Genomic DNA, 20,947 nt, shown 5'->3' with positions numbered 1-20,947 from the left:
ACCCGAAATTCCCATACCTAAAAATCAAAGTCAAGTATTTTTGTTATCTGTACAATTTAAATGCATATTTGACATAAGAACATCATGATATTATCAAAATTTTTATTGACAATAAATTAAAATCACATCAGATTATGTTTATGAGACTTCGTTTTTTATTCTGGATAAGATCGTATTCATTCTTTGCTGATACAAGGATTGACGCTAGATACGCTATGAAATTCAAACTAGATCACTTCTTTTTCAAAACAATATCAAATCTTTCAAAACTTTATCCATAATCTTAAAGTGAAGTTTTACCCTTTTAGTGATTTTAGAAAACCATGAAATTTGGATAGGAAAGTGAGAAATAGTCAATAATTAGTTTGGTATGGCAACTTCCGGTTACACATTTTAGACCTTTTGACAAGATAAAACCGATCAAATAAGAAATATTAGACAAATATACATCATTTTTTTTTTATTAGAAATGAATTTAAACGGGCTTTTCCACATCTCATGCAATTGTCAGTCCTTTACATACCCTAAGAATGAATATTTTAGCAAAACATCATTTGGGTACAGGGAAAAGTTGGTACAGATAGGGGTACAGGTTACACATTTCAGACCCTACTAAGGGCGGTTTTAACGTCTTGCATGGACGGCCCAATTTTTAATTTAGATATTCATTTCAATTATATTTTTAACTCGTAGGTTATATCTAAGCGCTTCCAACATGGACCTCAACAAAGACACCCACAATACCAGAGATCATGATTTCGAGACACAGACAACGCATTGAGCGATCCTTGATATCTATTTAATAGGTTTTTCCTCGTGATTTTTTTGTTTTTATTTTATTCTGCCGGTACCAGACGCTACCGTAGATGGGTAAAAGTACTGGATACCCGCTCTTAATGAAAGCTCTGATCATGGGAAAAAGATTCTAGCAGAAATCAAATATAATCCAGTGACAAAGACCAGACATGGAAAACAGACACAAACAACAAAGAACATACATGTATAATAACCAAAATAATGTGTACAAAGCAAAAAAGGTAAACGTGGACTAAAAACTGAGAGAATTAACTAGGTGCACCCGCAGGGTTAGTGTCCTCTGCTTTTCTAGAAACATCCGCCAACTGCTCATAAAAAGTCATATTACCTTTAAACACCCAGTAAATCAGAAAGTTCTTTAATAATATGCAAAATGCGAAAATAAAATAAATTTACACTGCTACAGTTCTGCTACAAACCCCCCACTTGTACATGAAGTTGTTATTGGACAGCACCCCCCCACTTCTACATGAAGTTGTTATTGGACAGCACTACCCACTTCTACATGTTGGACAGCACCCCCCCACTTCTACATGAAGTTGTTATTGGACAGCACTACCCACTTCTACATGAAGTTGTTATTGGACAGCACCCCCCCACTTCTACATGAAGTTGTTATTGGACAGCACCACCCACTTGTACAAGAATTGTTATTGGACAGTACCCCTACTTGTACATAAAGTTGTTATTGAACAGCACCAAATCTAATTAAAACTACCTCTCATTGAATGTATTGGACAGACAAGGTAATATACCACCAACTTGTTGAGCAGGGGTATAAAAACTAAAGCACATATATTCTCTTTTTCATCAGTTAAAAGACCTTTTACTCTAGAACCAAAAATACAGGAAAACATAGGAAAATGAAGGAGTAATCAAGGGAACCAAGGTTATAGCGGTAATCAGAAGAATGTAATCCAGGGATAAAGACAAGTCATGGAAAACCCAAATACACAACAAAGAACATAAGGTAACTAAAATCATACATATAAAGTAACGAAAGCAAATGAGCAACTCAAACTCCACTGAAAACTGGGAGCATGGACCAAGTGCACCGGTAGGGTAAGCGTCCTCTGCTTTTCTAGAAACACCCGCTGAGATGCTCATAAAAAGTCAAGTCCAGGGTAGACGAAAGAAGAAATGAAAACTTTGACACATTGAACAAATCAGTTTTCATGGCGCAGATGGATACACCGGAATGATCCATGAGTTCACAATGATGACCATAAAACTTTTGTAGTGATGACTTCAATCTTGTATGAACATAACCATGCTTCAGAAGCCTATTTGTTAGAATTCTAGTGCAATACAAAACGTCTTGGCAAGCTCTGGCATAACCTATGAGTTGTGATATGAACACTCCATACACAGGTGCTGAAGGGATGTTGCCACAGATGAAAGAAAAGTTGACAATTTTGAATGAAAAGTCATCATGTTTGTCGTAAAGTTTGGTCAATAGTTCACCATCGATTTCTTAGTATAGGTCAAGATATGAGGCTGACCTCACAGTGTCTGCAGTATCCTTTATCTCAATTATTTTGGGGTAGATGCGATGTATCAAATCCCCGAAATTAGGATTGTTTAAAGATAGTATGTCATCTATATAGCGGAAATGGAGATTAAAGGATCTAGCCGAACGATATTCTTTCTTTCGGATCAGATCAGCTATAAAGTCAGCCTCATAAGAGTGAAGGAATAGGTCAGCAAGTAGAGGAGTACATGTTCCCATTGGAATGCCGACCATTTGTTAATAACACATCCACTACACTGGCCAAATATGGTGTCGATTTAAAATTCCAGCATTTTGTAAACATCTTCTGCATATTTGGAAGATGATTTGGAATTATTTCTTACAAAGTATGAGGAATCTCTATCAAGAACAATATATTTGTATCTAGGTGTACCATCTTTTTTTTAAAAAACAACGATGTATAATGTTTTTAAGTCAGGATTTTAACTGAGTATGTGGAATAGAAGTATACAGTGTTGAAAAATCATAGGTTTTAATGCTACTATATTCTGATAATAGTCTTGAACTGATTGTCTCCAAAAGATTTTTCGTATTTTTCAGGATCCACATTGAATTAATACTACTATGGGAGTAACAAGTGTTGTGGCAGGATTGCAAACCCTCTTTGACAGCTGTGAGTATAGAAGTTAAAAGTTTTGAAAGAGGTTTGGTGGTACATTTCGCAGATTCAGCTATGTAAAGTCGTTTGTATGGATTCTTGTGGAGTTAAGGAATCCAGTACATAGACGGTAAATCACAGTCATCTTCCTTGGTAGAGAGACAAAAAGAGGATAGCAGATTTATGGTTTTCCACAATTTCTTTTTTGGAGAGTGTGGAAGCAGTATAAGTCTTATCACTGAAAAGTCATTTTATCATGAAAAAAAACAATGTTATACAAAAAATTGTAAAAACCTCTTATGGTTTAACACACACCAAGTACATTTATCAAATTTATATGTATACAACTTCAAGCAAACAGCAAACAAGGAAGCACAAATTTATTCAATACACCACTTCTTGTAGCTGGTACAAACAAAAATCTGCAAAGGAGCTTACTTATGATTCAGATGTCCAAAATATCTGCAATCGTACCCAAATCCATGTACATAATGTACATTTAGATAAAAAAATACACTGTATGTTTAAGTAAAGACATTTCGCTGCATGTACATGTACATTCCAAATAAGGTTTTTTTAAACAAAGACACTTTTATACCCTCAACATCTGAACTTTCAAAAAAAACCACACAATCAACTAACCACTGATTCCCAAACAAAACTAAACAAACCCAAACAACAGCTTTCCTACACCTACCCAGACAAATGTTGCTTAATATCAAAATTAAGATAGAAAACTTCAATTTTCTCCTTACTGAATCAATACCATCAACACAATAGAACTGACTGATCAATTATAACTGTACTATTTAACAACAGATTAAATGAATGGCTGAATAAAAGAAGCTTATAGCTACAGAACTACACACATACGTAAATTAGCACACTTACACCTCATGTTTCTTTAAAATGCATCATAAAAATGTAAATCTGCAAATTGTTGCTAATATCATAAACCTGTGACACACCATTATCATATTTTATACTGATCATAATGGATTCCATTGATGTCAGGCAACTTAAGTAATAATCAATGGACAGGATTCCATATTTACTGGAGTGAAACCAAAGGTAGAATTATGTCAGTTATTATCCAACCAAGTATCTAAAATGGACCAGATTAACCAGGTCAATATAACAATAAAAAAATCAATAAAAATGCTCTTACTTCTGCCTGGAGTAAACTCTGTTCCATATTAACTATACAGTAATATAGTGGGGAAAAAAACTTGATAACTACTGAGGTGGAAAAAGGCTATTGTACACAAAGCAGTTATCTAATAGTTTGTTACACTGTAGTGAACACCTAAGTAGGTTCCTTTAAATAAAGTTTAAAATACTTTAAATGGGATATCTTTGTCAATTGGATATTTAAAGCTTCACTTATGCCCAATTTTAGCTATAAATACACACTAAACCACTGTAAAATATAAAAAAATTTATATTTATATAAGAAGTGTTTTCATGTTTTTTTTTCTCAACAATACAAAGTATGTATCCAGGGTTCCAGCGATTGGACCCTCCCCACCCCCTTTAAAGAAAATTTAGTTACATGTATGTGCAAATTTTAGGCAAAATTAAGACAAATATTACCCTGAAATCCCCACCTTTATTAATTGTCTGGATTAATAACCCCCCCCCCCCCCACCAACCACCACCACACACACTCCTTTTTATAAATTTCAGACTTCTGGATCCACCTCTGATCCACTCTTCTTTCCTGAGGCAATAATAGCATTGTGCTTTCTGAACTATTTTTTTTCTAGAGAATGCACTATGGGCACTATTCAATTCTACAACTTACAAAATGTGCTACACACAATGTACATACCTATTTCATACCCAATTGTGACATCATTGAAATGCAGATTTGTGAGATGCACAAAATCCTCTCTCCACCCTACTATCAAATTTGTCATCCAAAGGTCAAATGACCTTAATACAAGGTAAACTGCAATGGCGTTAATTAGAAATTATTTTTGAAATACATGTACTGTATAAAAACCCTTCCCCTCATTTCCCATTCTGAAGTCACAATTTTCATGCTCTTTTTATCAATGGCATGGACCCTTTCCCAAAAACAACAGGAAAATATTACTGTTAAGGAGTTGTAGTACTTCTGAATTTCACATGTGCAAAATAATACTCGGTTGAGAAAAAAATCATTTAATATAACATCCATGATGAGTTTGAATAATGCAGACCCTATCAAACTAAACATTGGGATCAAAAACACCCCCCCCCCCCCCCCCGAAACATACTCAGCTTAAACAGGGAACAATAATTTGGCTGTGAGTACTATTTACTGGATCCAGACTTTTAACATTCTGACACAAACCATGTGCTCTCAAAAAGGGGGAGATTAATTTCCCTTAGTCAGTCCTTAATTTTACACAAATTTTATCATGTTTCAATAATGCATGAAAGTCACATACATGATTGTAAACATGTATACCTTCACAATACATCATTAACCCTGACTGTCAAATATGTGGAACAAATCCAGGACATTTTAACCAGACAGACTAACACTTGAAAATGACAGTTTGATAACAAAGCACTCAAAACCTAAAGGCACTTATTCTTGCAGATAAATAAAATCCCATTTACATAATGCAGCTGATAGTCAACATCCTTAAAAAGTAAGACTGACATTTCCTCACTTGACCTCACAGCTATGTGCCCCTGTGATTAATTCTCTATCATTTTACTCAACTTAGATCTAGTCATAACAAAAAGTCCTGTAGACACCCAAATAAGATACTTCACTGAGCAGGGCCAAACATAAAATTACATTTGTTAACTATAACCACAATATCAATTTTTCAGTATTTTCAGTTTGATTATGCCACAAACCCATTCACTTTTAATTCCCTCCAATAAATCCACAGCCCTAATAAATTGTTCAAATATAACCTTTTATCTTATTACCTTTTCTCACCTAGGAATAAAAGGCACACATTTGCTTTCTTATTTGGCCTAGATTAAGGAATGCAGACAGTGTCTTTCATCTGTATGTAAATTGGTGCAGAGATATAAAGAAGTTTGGGAGAATCTGTCCTCCTCCTGCTATTGTTGACAATTACATAATCATAGAATTATGTGTCTACCACAGACAGATGTACAATGTACCCTTGCAATGTGATAATTTACAAATTAAAAAGTGACCAATTTTCTCAAAGTGTCAGATTTATCATTGGAAGGGAATTACAATATCACAGACAGTCTGCATTGTGTTCGTTTTTATATCCACTCAAGGTCACAGCTATATAGACTGTAGACACTGCAGTGTTCTATGTGCACAATTGCATCCCATAAGATTTCATTCACACATTTTATCGAAAAGTTTTTAAATGGTTTCATGTCTGAAATAATAGTTCATAAAATTTAATTAAACATTTTATTTCTACAAAACTACCATAATTTCCTAAAACCAAATGTAAATGAAAGAACAATGATCATTATAATAAGATGTGTAAAGAAAGTTTTCCCCCTCAAATTAAATCAAATCAAGCCTTAAATTATGACTACCATCAACAAAACTCTCCAATTAACTTAATTGAAAACTTATATTAACACTAAAGCATAGAATTTACTGAGAAAAGACAAAATATGAACATGCTACCATCATGGTGACTCATGAAAATGTTATATCTAGTACCAAAAGCCTAACAAAATTCTTTCATCTTGAGGAACAAAATTAATTTATCAACCCCTTGACAAAGTATATAAACAGACATAAAGGAAAAATAAATATTTTCCTAAAAAAAATTAGGTCATTAGCATAAAATAAATACAACTAAATCAATGCAATGTGTTATTGTCATTTTTTACATAAAATCCATACTGTTGTCATGGTAACTTAACAAATCATACTAAGAGAAGTGGTTATTGATTGTAAAAGATCTGGCATTCCTAACATTATGTGTTCTAATTTCACTGAATATTTGATAAGAAAACCAAATTAGAAATATGCATCAAGTTCAGTATCCATTGTATGTTTATATTCAATTACCTATATGTGTATGTATTACCTATAGAACTGTACTAGATAAGAAAAAAAGAGTTTCCATTTAACAAAGGTTATTCAGTTCATGTTAATTTCTAATTCAACATCTACTACAGGTTATATTAAGTGTGGGATTCTGTATCATGTTATTTATAGAAATTATAGTTGTACGGAAATCCCCTGAAACACACGACTGTTTTGTAAACACACGTGACAATCATTAACATATTACAATAAGATCATGTGACTTAAACGCAAACCTTTACTATAATAAAAACCGTTGGAAAGTTATCTTTTTTTCTTTTTCAATTCCTATCGAGCTCAGAATATTCATGAATTTATAAATACATCTATTTGACCTTCTAAAAATTGTTTTTAGCCCACACAAAAAATCGAAGACAAACCTAAACCTAATTCCAAAATTGAATACGGCAATATGTTCATCTACATGTACGTCCTAGCTGCTAATATTTGTAATATACAAACTTTGCATCATTTCTACCCGACTTCAAAACAAATCCACCTCCGAAATATTAATAATGGCATGATATTTTCTTCTTTTCAATCAAAACGAATTATTTCTTTGCATCACAATGTGTGATTTTTTTTACCTAATGTTGAACTTGAATAGTAATACTGTCATATTCACCTTCTTTGTGTACCCAATCTTTCTGAACACCACAAACTTGTATAATTCTGAATGCAACGAAGAAAAAAAAGCATTCATCTCATCAATATTCAAATTCTAAATATAATCTAGTATAAAACTGGAAATCCCCTTATTCTATACACTTATGTTTACACATGACACTCTTAAATACAACAAACCACTGATCATGTGACAAGTAAACTGTCAATGGCTTCAAATCCAACATTGTAATGAGATAGCAACTATTTCAATAAATGATTGGCATGTAAACATACTTAGCATAGTCAATAATCATCAATATTTTTATATAAAAAAATCCTGACAACGATTGCTTATGACTGCTTTTGTTAAATAAAAGAAAATCATAGTACCAGTAATACATGTAGTTCAAAATAAAATTTGTCTACATCAGTACATTTATAAATTAAACAAATTTGCAAGAGAGCCAAATTCATTAGCATTTGTCAATGTAAAAAAAAACTTATTATATCATCATCAATAAGGATATAGATTAAGTCCAGTAGCTGACCACAAAACTTTCAGTTTGTTTGGTAACAATGCTTCTCAATATTGACAACTATACTGAGTTAGAAATAGTAGCCTGCCCACCAGCCCCAAGACTGACTACTTTTTGACAGGGCTGGCTAATTTTAGCAAAAATTTATATAGCCTTATAGTAAATATATTGAAATATTGAATTTCAGGACTGGTTGGAATTTGAGTGTGTTTCCTACCTAAAGATCATTTAAAATAACCCATTCCCAAAATTCTAAACACTATTACTGTATCAGGTACAGATTCAAGGGAAGACATGACAATCTTCAAAATTGACATCAGCCAGACAGCCATGGTTGGTAAAAGTAGGATTTGGCTAATACATGTATGCCAATGATTGCTATATACAATGTAAGTTCATCAAAATTTTTAACTCGGGCTTGTTATCATAAACTGGTGTGGCAAAGCCTGGCTTGATGGACATCAGAAATAGGTGTGGCAAAGCCTGGCTTGATGGACAACAGAAATTGGTGCTGCAAAACCTGGCTTGATTGACGTAACTACCTCTATTCTGCAAATTGAAGTCCAAAACTGTTTTGCATAAAATCTTGATATTTAAATACTAACATCCCCCCAAAAAAAATTGTACAAGTTAACACTAGTGTTACTTAGGAATTTAAACTAAATATTAAGTTGACAGATGGACAGAGAGACAAATTAAGACTCAAAACTTAATTGGACCATAACAATGAACAACTTAGAAACAAATTGACTGTATACATGTACATGCACATTCTTCAAATAGCACAAAAATAACTCTGGGACAACAATGCAAATATTCGATAAACATACGTAACTTTCTGACACAGTTAAACAATATAATGCTACTATTACATAAACTGATACTTCTGCACTCAATAAATATTGTCAACTCTATGGAACCATAGTTTAATTTTCTATTAAAAACAACAATTAAATGCACACTATCATCATGATCCGTTCAAGTGATTAACTATTTATAGAACGGGAAATCACATCTAATATTGGTATACTTTATGAATACCGTATTTCCTCAAATAAATAAACCAGCTCTAATCTTCTGCCAATTATACCTTTGTGATGGGTAAATTGTTTAATAAGAAATACTTATTCTATAAAAGGCCACTTGAGATTCAAAAATAACATTGTTTAGGTCATAATAAAAAAAGTTCCTAGATTCTTATCCAACTTTTCAAAAGAAAAAAAATGAAGGCAATGGTGGAGAGGGCGAGGCCAATTCTATTTTTATTTCAATTTGGAACCATTATTGCAGTATTCCTAATTTAAAAAAAACATAACACTGAGGCTTCCTTCCTTGCATTACATATGGTAGAACCTCTCAGTGATGGATTTGGCTTCATTCCTTACATTACATATGGTAGAACCTCTCGGTGATGGATTTGTCTTCCTCTTTTGATAGTTTTGGTTGTGAGTACTTCTTGTAAACAACTAATATTTTGATTATGATCTTCCTACATATTTGATTTTAATGCTGCTGATAAGAGCTTCGAAACTTAGAAACAAATAAAAACCAAATCTGCAATGATTAAACACGTAATAGACTTAGTCCATGGCCAAGAGCACACACACATATGGGTTTAAAATCGATTCTAAATATTAACAACCAGTATTTCTAACTCTATTTTTCCATCTAGGATAGAAAAAAAATATTGGCTTTATTTTTCTTCTTTTTTTTCGGTAAGACAATCTGCAGGCTTTTAAATTTTTTTTTTCAAAATCACAAATAAAAACTTTGGGGTAGGTTTGAAGGAGGGTTGGTAGGGTGTCCGGAAATATAGCATTTTTTTAAGGCCTAACAGCCCTAAATACCAAAAAATTAAAACAGAAAGGCAGTCAAATATAACAACAGGACTTATTATCTGTATTCTTTGATTTCTCAATGTTTTACTGTCAAACTTGTATATGCACTTACACTTACATGGGAGTATCAACAGGTCATCATTCAAATTTTGTAAGGGCCAGATAGTAATTCACTGTGAAGTTGAACATGCTGTTGTATATTTCTTGCATTGTCAATCATGTTCTTCATGCATTTTTTTTTTTTTTTTGACTGAAGTATTATGAAATTTGTGACAGGGCTCTACGATTCCAGTTTTCCAGGAAAACAGAAAAATTACGAAAAATTTGCTCATTTTGAAGGTGTATTTCTATTATAGGGAAGGAAGTACATGTAAATATTCTTGCCAAACTTTCTCATATATACAAGACATAAAAAAAGAAAAATTCTGCAGCCTTGACAGTATTCCTACCTGTTTTTTCTTAACCTTGCCTGCTTTAGACAAATCCATCCCAGTATTTGCAGTATTGCTTGACATTCTACTGCTGGATATACTTCCAGTCTTAGTCAAATCTTGTAAACTGTCATTTGCACTATTTCTGGACAAGTCCATTCCATTACTGGAGGTATGATCAATTTTAGACAAGTCCATTATGCTGCTACTCCCAGGCTTTGACAAATCTAATCCTTTATCCAAAGTACCCTTCAAAAGCCATGGATCAGACAAGGACCTGTGCAGGGGTGTTAAATGAAGTGAGTCATTACTGCCAAACTCTTTGCTTCGCCTACGGAACTCTGCTAATTGACGAAGTTTAGATTTGACAGACGTATTTGTTGTCTTTTGTGAAGAAGCATTCAGGGCTGGGTCCCTTGAGTTGGGTAGAGAGTTCTTTCCTGACCTCTCCGGTCCACCGTAAAAACTATCCATCACTCATTTTCTTGCAACCTGTCAAAGAAAAAAAATATACATAAACATGAATATTTTAATATAATACTACAAACCAAGTAAAAACTATGTTTCAACTTAAGCAATTTCAATATTTTCACAATTACATTGATTCTATTCATTCATGTAATATTTTCATCATTACATGACTGCACAGTTCATGAATATCATTAGTGATTCTCATAGACAATGTAATGTTATTTAGATCTAATTTTCCTTCAGTGTAGAGTGGAATTCTACCTTTAGAGTTCTTTTTATACTGTATTAAACTTCCAATATTTGTGTTGTTTGCTAGGTCTCGTAAAATCAGTTCTGGTAATGTAAGCCATAAAAACACCAATGTTATTTTGGAACATTTTGACTGAAGTCTCATGAGTATCAACTATCATACGTGGTAGCCTTTCAGGCTCGCTTCATAATGTCATATACATGTATCATTTTTCTAAAAATTCTACATGCAGCTCACTAATAAATATTTCTTAAAGTCAGAAAGAAACAGTCAATAATAAAAATATCAGATAATTGGTGATTAAAGTCAAAACTTTTACTGCTCCATCATTCCCATGACAACTTTCTTACTGTAACAAATGCCAGTTGACCATAGTGCTGAAACTATAGTTACCTCACTATACTTCCAAACTAAACTATTACTTTTGATAGGATACGATCTGTGTAAGCAGTAGATGGTAGCCAGATAGCAAAAGGCTAGATGAATGTGGCTTATTAATTTTTGAGGATGGCCTATACAATTACAACATGTACATTGGAAATGAGCCACAGCATTTGTCTATGCCTTTATTTCTATAATAGTGTAGCTAATGCAAATTTTTACTACCGCTTACAGAGACACTACATTTTCACATATTGTGATTTTAACTACATGTATAATTATGGATTTTCATTGTATTATTTTATCCTCCGTAATCAATTTGAATCCAAAGTATTTCCAAATGTGTGATCAGAAGGTAGCAGGGGGATCTTTTATCTTTATTTAATCAGAATTGATCAACCTTGGCTTGGCTGTGCCATCCGGAATTACCATTTTGTCCATGAACTTAATTCTAACTTCTGTGTTAAAGATTTCTCATGGGTAACTACCAAAATAATGACTTCCAGTCCCTAGCATGTACTGAATCGGAAGTGGAGTAAATTGAACCGTGTATGGAAAATGAAAAAAATAGCTGCTTTATCAGTACCTTGGAGTATTGTTTCACAGTATCAGCTGCATCCTAACATCAGTAATTTATTTAAAAATCATTAAAACTATCCTAAAAATTGTTGAAAAACTCTGTTTTTTTAACAACCCAGACAAACGGAAGTTTACAAAGTTAATTACACATGATGTTCAACATACGATTTTTTACATAACAAAATTAAATTACGAAGATGATAAAAAATCTCATTTCTTTAATTACAAGAGTCATAAATCTGGCAAAAGGTGTTAATTACTGTGTAAACAGGTAAGATTACATTTTATGACAGGTAAATAATCTCTGAGGAGCAATCAGCTGACTAGGGTTTACAATTAGAAAATGAATCCTGATTGGATATACAGTAGATTCCGCTTAATTGCATACCCTATTTGCCAGTAAAAATTATGCAAATGACCGGGCTATTCTTACAACCGAAATTACGATTTTACCGGAAGTGTGAGTTCAGGTAAGACGACGATACTGTGGATCAACCAGGGATATCACTGTTCAACATTTCTGATCTGGTATTTAATTGTTATAGACCTTCATATTGTATTGTTCTTTTATCAATAAATAATAATATATATTGTGTTTATCTTGTTTGTTGACCTTCTTTACGTTGTGTGTATTTATAAGTATAACCACGTGTTTCTCATCTATAAATAGTAAAGTTATTTCCTGGCCTTTCTATGAAAGAAAATCCCGTATTTCATATTTCAGCCAGGATTCAGTGTAATATTCATCAATGTTTACAGTTTCTGGGCTTTTGAAGTGGTCTGTGCATTTTTATTCCTCTGTTCAATCACCATTGTACACTGATAGTTGTGTATTATACGTGTCATTGACCTCAATATATTCCTATGAAGTGTGGATAATATGGGGCACCTTAGGGTAGTTGAATTCATTAGACATTGTACTGAATGAATGATGACTTTTAATTTTCGGTTGATATTTATGCCTAGTATCAGGGATTGACACTAACAGTCGCCCAGTCGCCCGTGGCGACGATAATAACCATTGTTTGTCGTCCGAGTGGCGACCGTAATTTTGGTACGTGGTCGGGTTTGTTTTCCGGTTTTTAGGCATACCGGAAATCGCAACTGGTTGAATTTTGCGTACAAATACAAATAATAAATACCAGTTAGTAAAGACCATGGTAAAATGTGGCGATACATTGAAGGGGTAAAGCCGATTGCGAAGGAACAAACTAAACGATCTCCTGCAGAAAAACGAAAGTACTCTAAAGAGTATGAAACAAATAAAAGAGTTATGATCTGATGTTTGGTGTGAACAATAAATATTATTCCAGCTCAGAAAGTGACTCTGGAAATGAATCGTTGGATTCTGATTTAGATGAGGACTTTGTTTTTGAAAGACTTTTTGACTTTGGAAGAGATTGATGATGTTTCACTGTTTCAATCACTAATGAGTTTTAAGTCATGATTGTTTAAGAATTAATGAAAAAAACTATTTTATGAAATGTTTATTTGTGAGTACTCACTACAGTACTAGATGAGAACCAATAAGGTAATAAACTGAAGACGGGGAAATAAATAGTTTATTCCATAATACTTTTAAAATCTCTTGAAAAGAAATGTATTTTCAAACAATTACACATTAAACTAATATTCTGAAAAATTTTCTGGGCGCCTAACTTTTTTTCTGGGCTCCTAGATTTTTTAACTTGGGAGCCCGGGTGGCAACCAAGATAAAAAAGTTAGTGTCAATACCTGTAGTAACCCAAGCTCACTAAAAACTGTTCAGCTCATTAAAGAAAAGAAAATTTACATTGATAATCATTTGTAGTCTGAAGAATTTAAATAGGGACAAAAAATACCCCAAGCCGCATCATAAGGTGATGTTTGGCATGTCGTCAGAAGTCATTGTTGACCTAGGTGCTTGTTTATTTTAATGCAATTAGAAATCATTTAAATTGTCTTTATGTCCATTATGTTTTTAATCCATAATTAACACCTCTTGATTGATGATAACCTAGTTTTTACAACAATAAATATGATTGACATATTTATGACCCGAAGGCTTAAAATAGAATTTGGGAAACCCTGTCTTTACCTCGATGAGGCAAAATTCTCTATGCAATAAACCGAAATGCACCTGCAAGGCCTATGCAAATAAGCGATTTTTTCCCTAATAGAATAATAGGAAATGGTTTTGTGCAGAAGAAAATTATGCTAATAACCGAAATATGCAATAAAGCGATATGCGATTAAGTGGAGTCGACTGTACCACTTTTTTGTGAACATCTAATCATTTTCTAAAGATTAATTTCTACTCCACAATTAATTTGACTATATTGTCATTTTAACAGGTCTCAAATTTGTAGAACCATGTGTGTAAACAAATTTGTTTATGAGTTACCTCCCATGCAGCCTTTACATTTCCTGTAATATCAACAGTGCATTATATTTTTCCAATAAGTTTTGTTTGCAATAATTAAAAGAAATACCATTGTTTTAAAATTGTGATGATTTTGGAAGTTCAGTATCAATATTCTTGAAAATTTGTTACAATTCCTCATATACTGCACCTCATCGTATGCATTTAATGGAAAGTAAGAGTCGCCCAAGTTTCCTTCTACCTTTTCCAGGGATTTCATTAATTTTTCAGGCAGGAGGTACCAAATAAATTTGGCAAGGGGTCTTGGGGCCGCTTAAGGCCCCCAGTAGGTCCAGGGCAATGCCTTGGTGGGGGTCCTGGAGAGCAAAGCCCCCCAGAAGCTCCTGGATGTTAGCCTTTTTGAGATTTAAATTTTGACTTGAAAATATGGGATTAAGTCAGCAATACTTGCTTCAGTTTTGTTTAAAATATATGAATTTGAAATCAAGATATATACTGAATCAGAACTGATTTATTCTCAAGACCCTGAAATCCAGGAGCTCCCCATGATTCCCACCTGATCCATTTCTAGACTAATGCTGATAAACTTTGTCGACTGTTTAATACTATGCCATTTTATATGAAATTTTGATAAATGTCATATTTTGTTCTTAGGCTTTTATTTACTTGTTACAAAATTTGAACATATAGGAAGCATAGGAACAAAACTAAATATTTATTCAATGAATTTCCATAACATGTAGTGGTTCCTAGTTCTGATTTAATTATTTTCATAATAAAACTTTGTTGTTGTTAATTGCTTAATTATTACTGTGACATGTAGAGCAATTGCATGTGTCTTATTGTGAAATATTGGTCTAAAAATCATAGTCTGTTAAGAAATTCTTTGCTTCTGAAAAAGAACAAGGCTGGAAATTTTAGTCTGGTTTACTTTTAGATGGACAGAATTTTCTAAACATTACAATGTAATTATTTTCTATTATTAACTATAGCCGTGTTGATTCTCGGATCCAATATTTTTTATATTCTTTTGAGCAAAGGCCAGACATGTTCTTTTCAAACTTAGGGTTGCCAGAGTATTTTTACCAAAACTTCCCCTCCCCACCGAATCCAATGGTCATCCCTTAAATCACATTCTGTGAAAGTTGTCAACACTAAAAATTCCTACACTCATCTGCACAATTCATGACAAATATCGGGAAAAATGACAGGTATGGGGTAATTCCAAAAATGAACGGCATTTTGTTTGATATTGGTAAGTCACCACATGTTTTCTATAAATGGACACTACGTTAAATCGTCATAGGTTAAAACACTTTGGCAATTAGATTCCGATGCGGACCTCGATACAGACATCAATACAAACAATAATGAACACTAAAGATCTCGATTTTGGAGACATACCCATGGCCTACAGACGGGACAATCTTCAGATACCTATTTACTAGATTTTTTCTAATGATTTTTTTTTGTTTTTATTTTATTCTGCCTGTACCAGACGGTACTGTAGCCATAAAAAAGTACCTGGTACCGGCTTTTAATGAAAGCACTGCTCTTCTCTAGAAACTATACAGCATCACACTGACACATAACCCAAGATAGGTTTACTTTCACAAATAAACTTACTGTACTTTAATTGTTCAATTTCAAAAGTAGATTACTAACCCCCCTTCAGCTGACATCAATGGGAAGAAGGAAATATCTGCTCAATGTATTCTCAAATAGCAGAAAGGAATTTGAATGTAAATAAAAGTTTTCTCATTTATTGTTTTTTAATTTCAATAAAACTTTAATTAGGTTTGGAGGAATCAAACACAAAAACAGAGTCTTACAAACTTCAATCTAGGATAGTGCATCCACATGTTGTTCAACTGAAAAAGGCACTATAATGCTATAATGATTGGCTCATTCATACATTACTACAGTAAAACCCATGCAGTTAGCCAAATATGTCCTGCAAATGTTGGTTCACACATTGTCCCGCATAAAAACACACATGGGGATTTTCAAAAGTTGGCAGGTATGATAGTATTATAAATGTAGTTACATGTATGTCATGAAGAATAAATTAGTTTTTAAATAAAAAAAAGATGCTGAGTTTACTCTTCACAATTTAATATGGATGACATGCATAATTGCAGTGAGATATGATTTTGTATGATTATATATACACGTATACAGTACTATGTATGCACTAAAATAATGAATGTAGCATTCAAACAGGTTTTAAACCATGAAATGGGTGGGACCCACCAAGTTCATCTGGGACTCACCTTTCAAAAAAAATGACGAGTCCCAGGACTCACCACATAAAAATCCTAGTGAGAACCCTGATTAACTGTAACATGCTATAATACATTGTATGTATATATATGGACATGCTCCGAGACATTATTAATGGCTCAAATACATTCTGTCTGAATTTTTTAGGGGGGGAAATGGTGTATGCCTTCAGTGATTATTTCAACTTTTAATGCAGTCACATACAGCTTGTGTCAAGGGAAGTTTTGGATAATCCATTTGGTCAGGACATCAGCAATATAGCAATATAGTGGTGCATTATCAACAAATATTATTCAAGTACAAATACCTCTGCCCTTAATATGCTAAGCCATTACTAGCCTGACTACTAAATTAAACTTGAATAATAAATTGGTAGATTTTGAATGATTTTCTAATTAAAAGCAATTTCTCCATTATTTTAAAATTGGTTTTGCCTCTGAAATCAGAGAAAATACCAATTTTGGCAGCCCCATTGCCTATCTTTGTAGCTACACAATCAGAAATCAACAGGAATAGCAACCACAACTGCACCAATGCCTATCTTTGAAGCTACACGATCATGAGCTACATTGTCATTTAAGCATATTTTATGCCAAGAAAAAAGAATATGTCTGTTTCAGGTTACCCTATCTATCCTATCATATTTTATTGGTATTTTCTTATGAAATGCCGCTAACCTTTCATTTTTAGTTGAGCACCTTTAAAGAAAGTCCATATAAAATAATTTTAAAAAGTAGATTTTACCTACCTACCAACCTATTTCTTCAGCCAATGACCTTAAACAGACTTTTTTCTTGGCATTTGGAATATAAAATGCAGATTTTACACTATACGTGTGGTCACACAACATTGTTCTTGAATTATTTACCTGTCATACGCGTAATTTTATGTCAATATTTACGGCATCAACACACCGCTTTGTTTTGTGTGTGGTTCTATTTTTATCCAGGAGCATTTTTGTGTATCAAATATTGCACCCAATGATGGCCTAATTAACGATAACAAGGGGTTTCTGGGACAATTGGCCTAGATGCCGTTTATTGAAAGAGAGTGTTAACTGGTCCACAACGTGGGGTCTCTGATCGTCTGTGATAAAAGATCAAAGGATTTCCGCGAACCGACATGGTCACCATATTGCGGAAGCAAAAACGGGATATGTCGAGAGTTTTCTGGGCTCGAAACTGTGTATTTGCTTTATTTGTTTGCCTAATTACAATGTGCATGTGTTGTATGACGTGCATTTCTCACCTTATTTCTTTAATCAAGCCATAGACATCGCCGAGCCGAGCACTCCACTCTCACCCAATATGCAAATCACTCAGACGGTCACGTGATCAATCCCGTCGCACTTGACTGACGAGAGAACGTGATCAAACACATGCGGTCAAATAACGGTATCAGGATTATCATGATTAATTTGTTTATAGTGTAATTCAGTTGAATGAATGTAATTAAGGATTAATCGTTGTCAATCATGTGGAAATAACAAATTGTTTATCTACTTTAATTCAGAGAAATTATTTGTTCGGCCAGGGTCTATGCTTAGTCCCTCCTTCAACAAATTAAGGGGGGGGATTGGGGGCGGCACTTCTGATGTGCCACTGGAATAGGTCAATTTTCCAGCTTGCAAATGTGTGAATGAGTGCATTGCAGGTGTGAGGGAAAACGAACATAAATATATGATAAGATTGAAATATTATATGGATAGTCTAAGAGTGATCTAGGGAACCAAGGTTATAGCGGTAATCAAAAGAATGTAATCCAGTGACCAGACATGGAAAACAGACATACACAACAAAGAACATAAAGTAACTCAAATCATACATACAAAGTAACAAAAGCAAATGAGCAACTCGGACTCCACTAAAACTGAGAGCATGGACCAGGTGCACCGGTAGGCTTTTCTAGAAACACCCACCGAGTTGCTCATAAAAAGTCAAGTCCGGGGTTGACAAACGAGGAAAGGAAAACTATGACCCGTTGAATAAATCAGTTTTCATGGTGCAGATGGATACACCATAACGATTCACGAGTTTATGATGACGACCATAAAACTTCTGTAGTGATGACTTCAATCTTGTAGCAACATGACCCTGTTCCAGAAGCCTATTTGTTAGAGTTCTAGTGCGATACACAAAGTCTGTGTAGTTTCGGCAAGCTCTGCCATAACGTATGAGTTGTGATATGAACACTCCATACGCAGGTGCTGACGGGATGTTGCCACAGGTGAAAGGAAAGTTGACAATTTTAAATGAAAAGTCATCACGTTTGTCGTAAAGTTTGGTCAATAGTTTTCCTTTACCATCGATTTCTAAGTGTAGGTCAAGATATGAGGCTGACTTCACAGTGTCTGTAGTATCCTTTATCGCAAGTTCTTGGGGGTAGATGCGATGTATCAAATCCCCGAAATTAGGATTGTTTAAAGATTATACGTCATCTATATAGCGGAAACTGAGATTAAAAGATCTAGCTGAACGATATTCTTTCTTTCGGATCAGATCAGCTATAAAGTCAGCCTCAAAAGAGTGAAGGAATAGGTCAGCAAGTAAAGGAGCACAATTTGTTTCCATTGGAATGCCGACCGTTTGTTGAAAAACACGTCCGCCACACTAGACAAATATGTTATCGATTAAAAATTCCAGCATTTTGTAAACATCTTTCTGTGTATATTTGGAAGATGATTTGGAATTATTTCTTACAAAGTATGAGGAATCTCTACCAAGAACAATATATTTGTATCTAGATGTACCATCTTTTTTTTTTTTTTTTTTGGAAAAACAACGATGTATAATGTTTTGAAGTCGGGATTTTAACTGAGTATGTGGAATAGAAGTACACAGTGTTGAAAAAAAATCGTAGGTTTTAATGCTATTATATTCAGACAATAGTCTTGAACTGATTGTCTCCAAAAGATCTTTCGAATTTTTCAGGATCCACATTGAATTAATACTACTACGGGAGTAACAAGTATTGTGGTAGGACTGTAGACCCTCTTTGACAGTTGTAAGTATAGAAGTTAAAAGTTTTGAAAGAGGTTTGGTGGTACATTTTGCAGATCCATCTATGAAACGTTGTTTGTATGGATTCTTTTGGATTTTAGGAATCCAGTATATAGACGGTAAATCACAATCATCGTCCTTGGTAGAGAGACCAAAAGACGATAGCACAGATTTATGGCTTTCCACAATCTCTTCTTTGGAGAGTATGGTAGCAGTATAGGTCTTATCACTGCTATTATTTTCTACGTCTACCTCTGATAATAAACATTGGATGTAAAACGTTTTGCAGACAAAAACAATGTTGTTTTGGTCTTTGTCTGCTGGTACGACAACATATTTGTCATATATAGTAGACCATGTTTTTGCTACATCGGAGTCTTTGAAAACCGATGTAGCCTTGGCACTCATAGACCTACTTAAAACTTTTATTCGTTTCAAAATTAAAGACCTCATGTCCTTTAACCACTCTGACAGAGAATCAATGTCTTCTTGTTCTCGTTTTATCCATTTTCTTGCAGAGTCCTCAACGGCATCCATAAGAACTTTAAAGTTATAATTCCAATTTATAGAGCGTGGTTCACGGTACTTGGGACCTTTAGAAAGAATATTACGCAGAGATTCGTTTTCGATGATGGTTAAATCTCCTGTAACGGAGTGACCAGAAAGACCATATTTGAATAGAGAGTTTTTGCAAGGACAGTCAGGTGGTTTACCCTCGGATTTGTCTTTGAAATATGGGGGAATTTTGTTGGTAACGTCTTTGTGGTGGAGGATGTTAGCCAAATTAATTGCATCTATACCTTTGTTGACAAAAGGTAGTGGAAGAAATGATCGTTTTTCTTCATCTTGACTTTTCACACAAACTGGTTTAAAGAGTGTAGAAACCAATATCCAAAATGATGGCAACAAGTTTGTATAATGATGAGGTGGAGTCAGAAACAGGAGTGTCAAGACTTGTTTTGTAAAGGGAGTGCAGTAAAGTGAGAGGTATAGAATAAAGTTTGGTTCTAATGTGATAAAGTCCAAGAGGTTTTTGTACGAAGGGAAGGAGACCATCTATGGAGACATCATGTAACTTAGGTGACGTATAGTGGCGATGGCCACGACTCCTTTCCCGTCTTGGATTTTTGTCAAATAAATTCATCACATTTATGCTATTGTTATTATGGCTTGATAGATTTCCTATACTTTTGATGTTGTCATTGCATCCGTAAGGTATTACAGTAGCTAGTC

General features: G+C 33.9%; 1 protein-coding gene across 1 annotated transcript in view; it reads right to left on the bottom strand.

The window, feature by feature from the left end:
* LOC148620510 (uncharacterized) overlaps window positions 1–18,057 on the bottom strand; it is a 46,003-nt gene extending 27,946 nt beyond the window's left edge. The window contains exons 1-2 of the mRNA XM_088581422.1: window positions 17,964–18,057; window positions 10,408–10,881 (exon numbers count right to left, since the gene is read on the bottom strand). Of these exons, the coding sequence (XP_088437548.1) occupies window positions 10,408–10,863 (456 nt within the window). The 5' untranslated portion in view covers window positions 10,864–10,881; window positions 17,964–18,057. The remainder of the gene's footprint in view (window positions 1–10,407; window positions 10,882–17,963) is intronic.
* Window positions 18,058–20,947: the final 2,890 nt, after the last annotated feature.

The sequence above is a fragment of the Perna viridis genome, chromosome 4 (assembly GCF_037379345.1).
Source record: "Perna viridis isolate PV_CMFRI_1.1 ecotype Kerala chromosome 4, ASM3737934v1, whole genome shotgun sequence".
NCBI classification, from domain to species: domain Eukaryota; kingdom Metazoa; phylum Mollusca; class Bivalvia; order Mytilida; family Mytilidae; genus Perna; species Perna viridis.
This window is presented reverse-complemented; position numbering and strand designations above follow the sequence as displayed.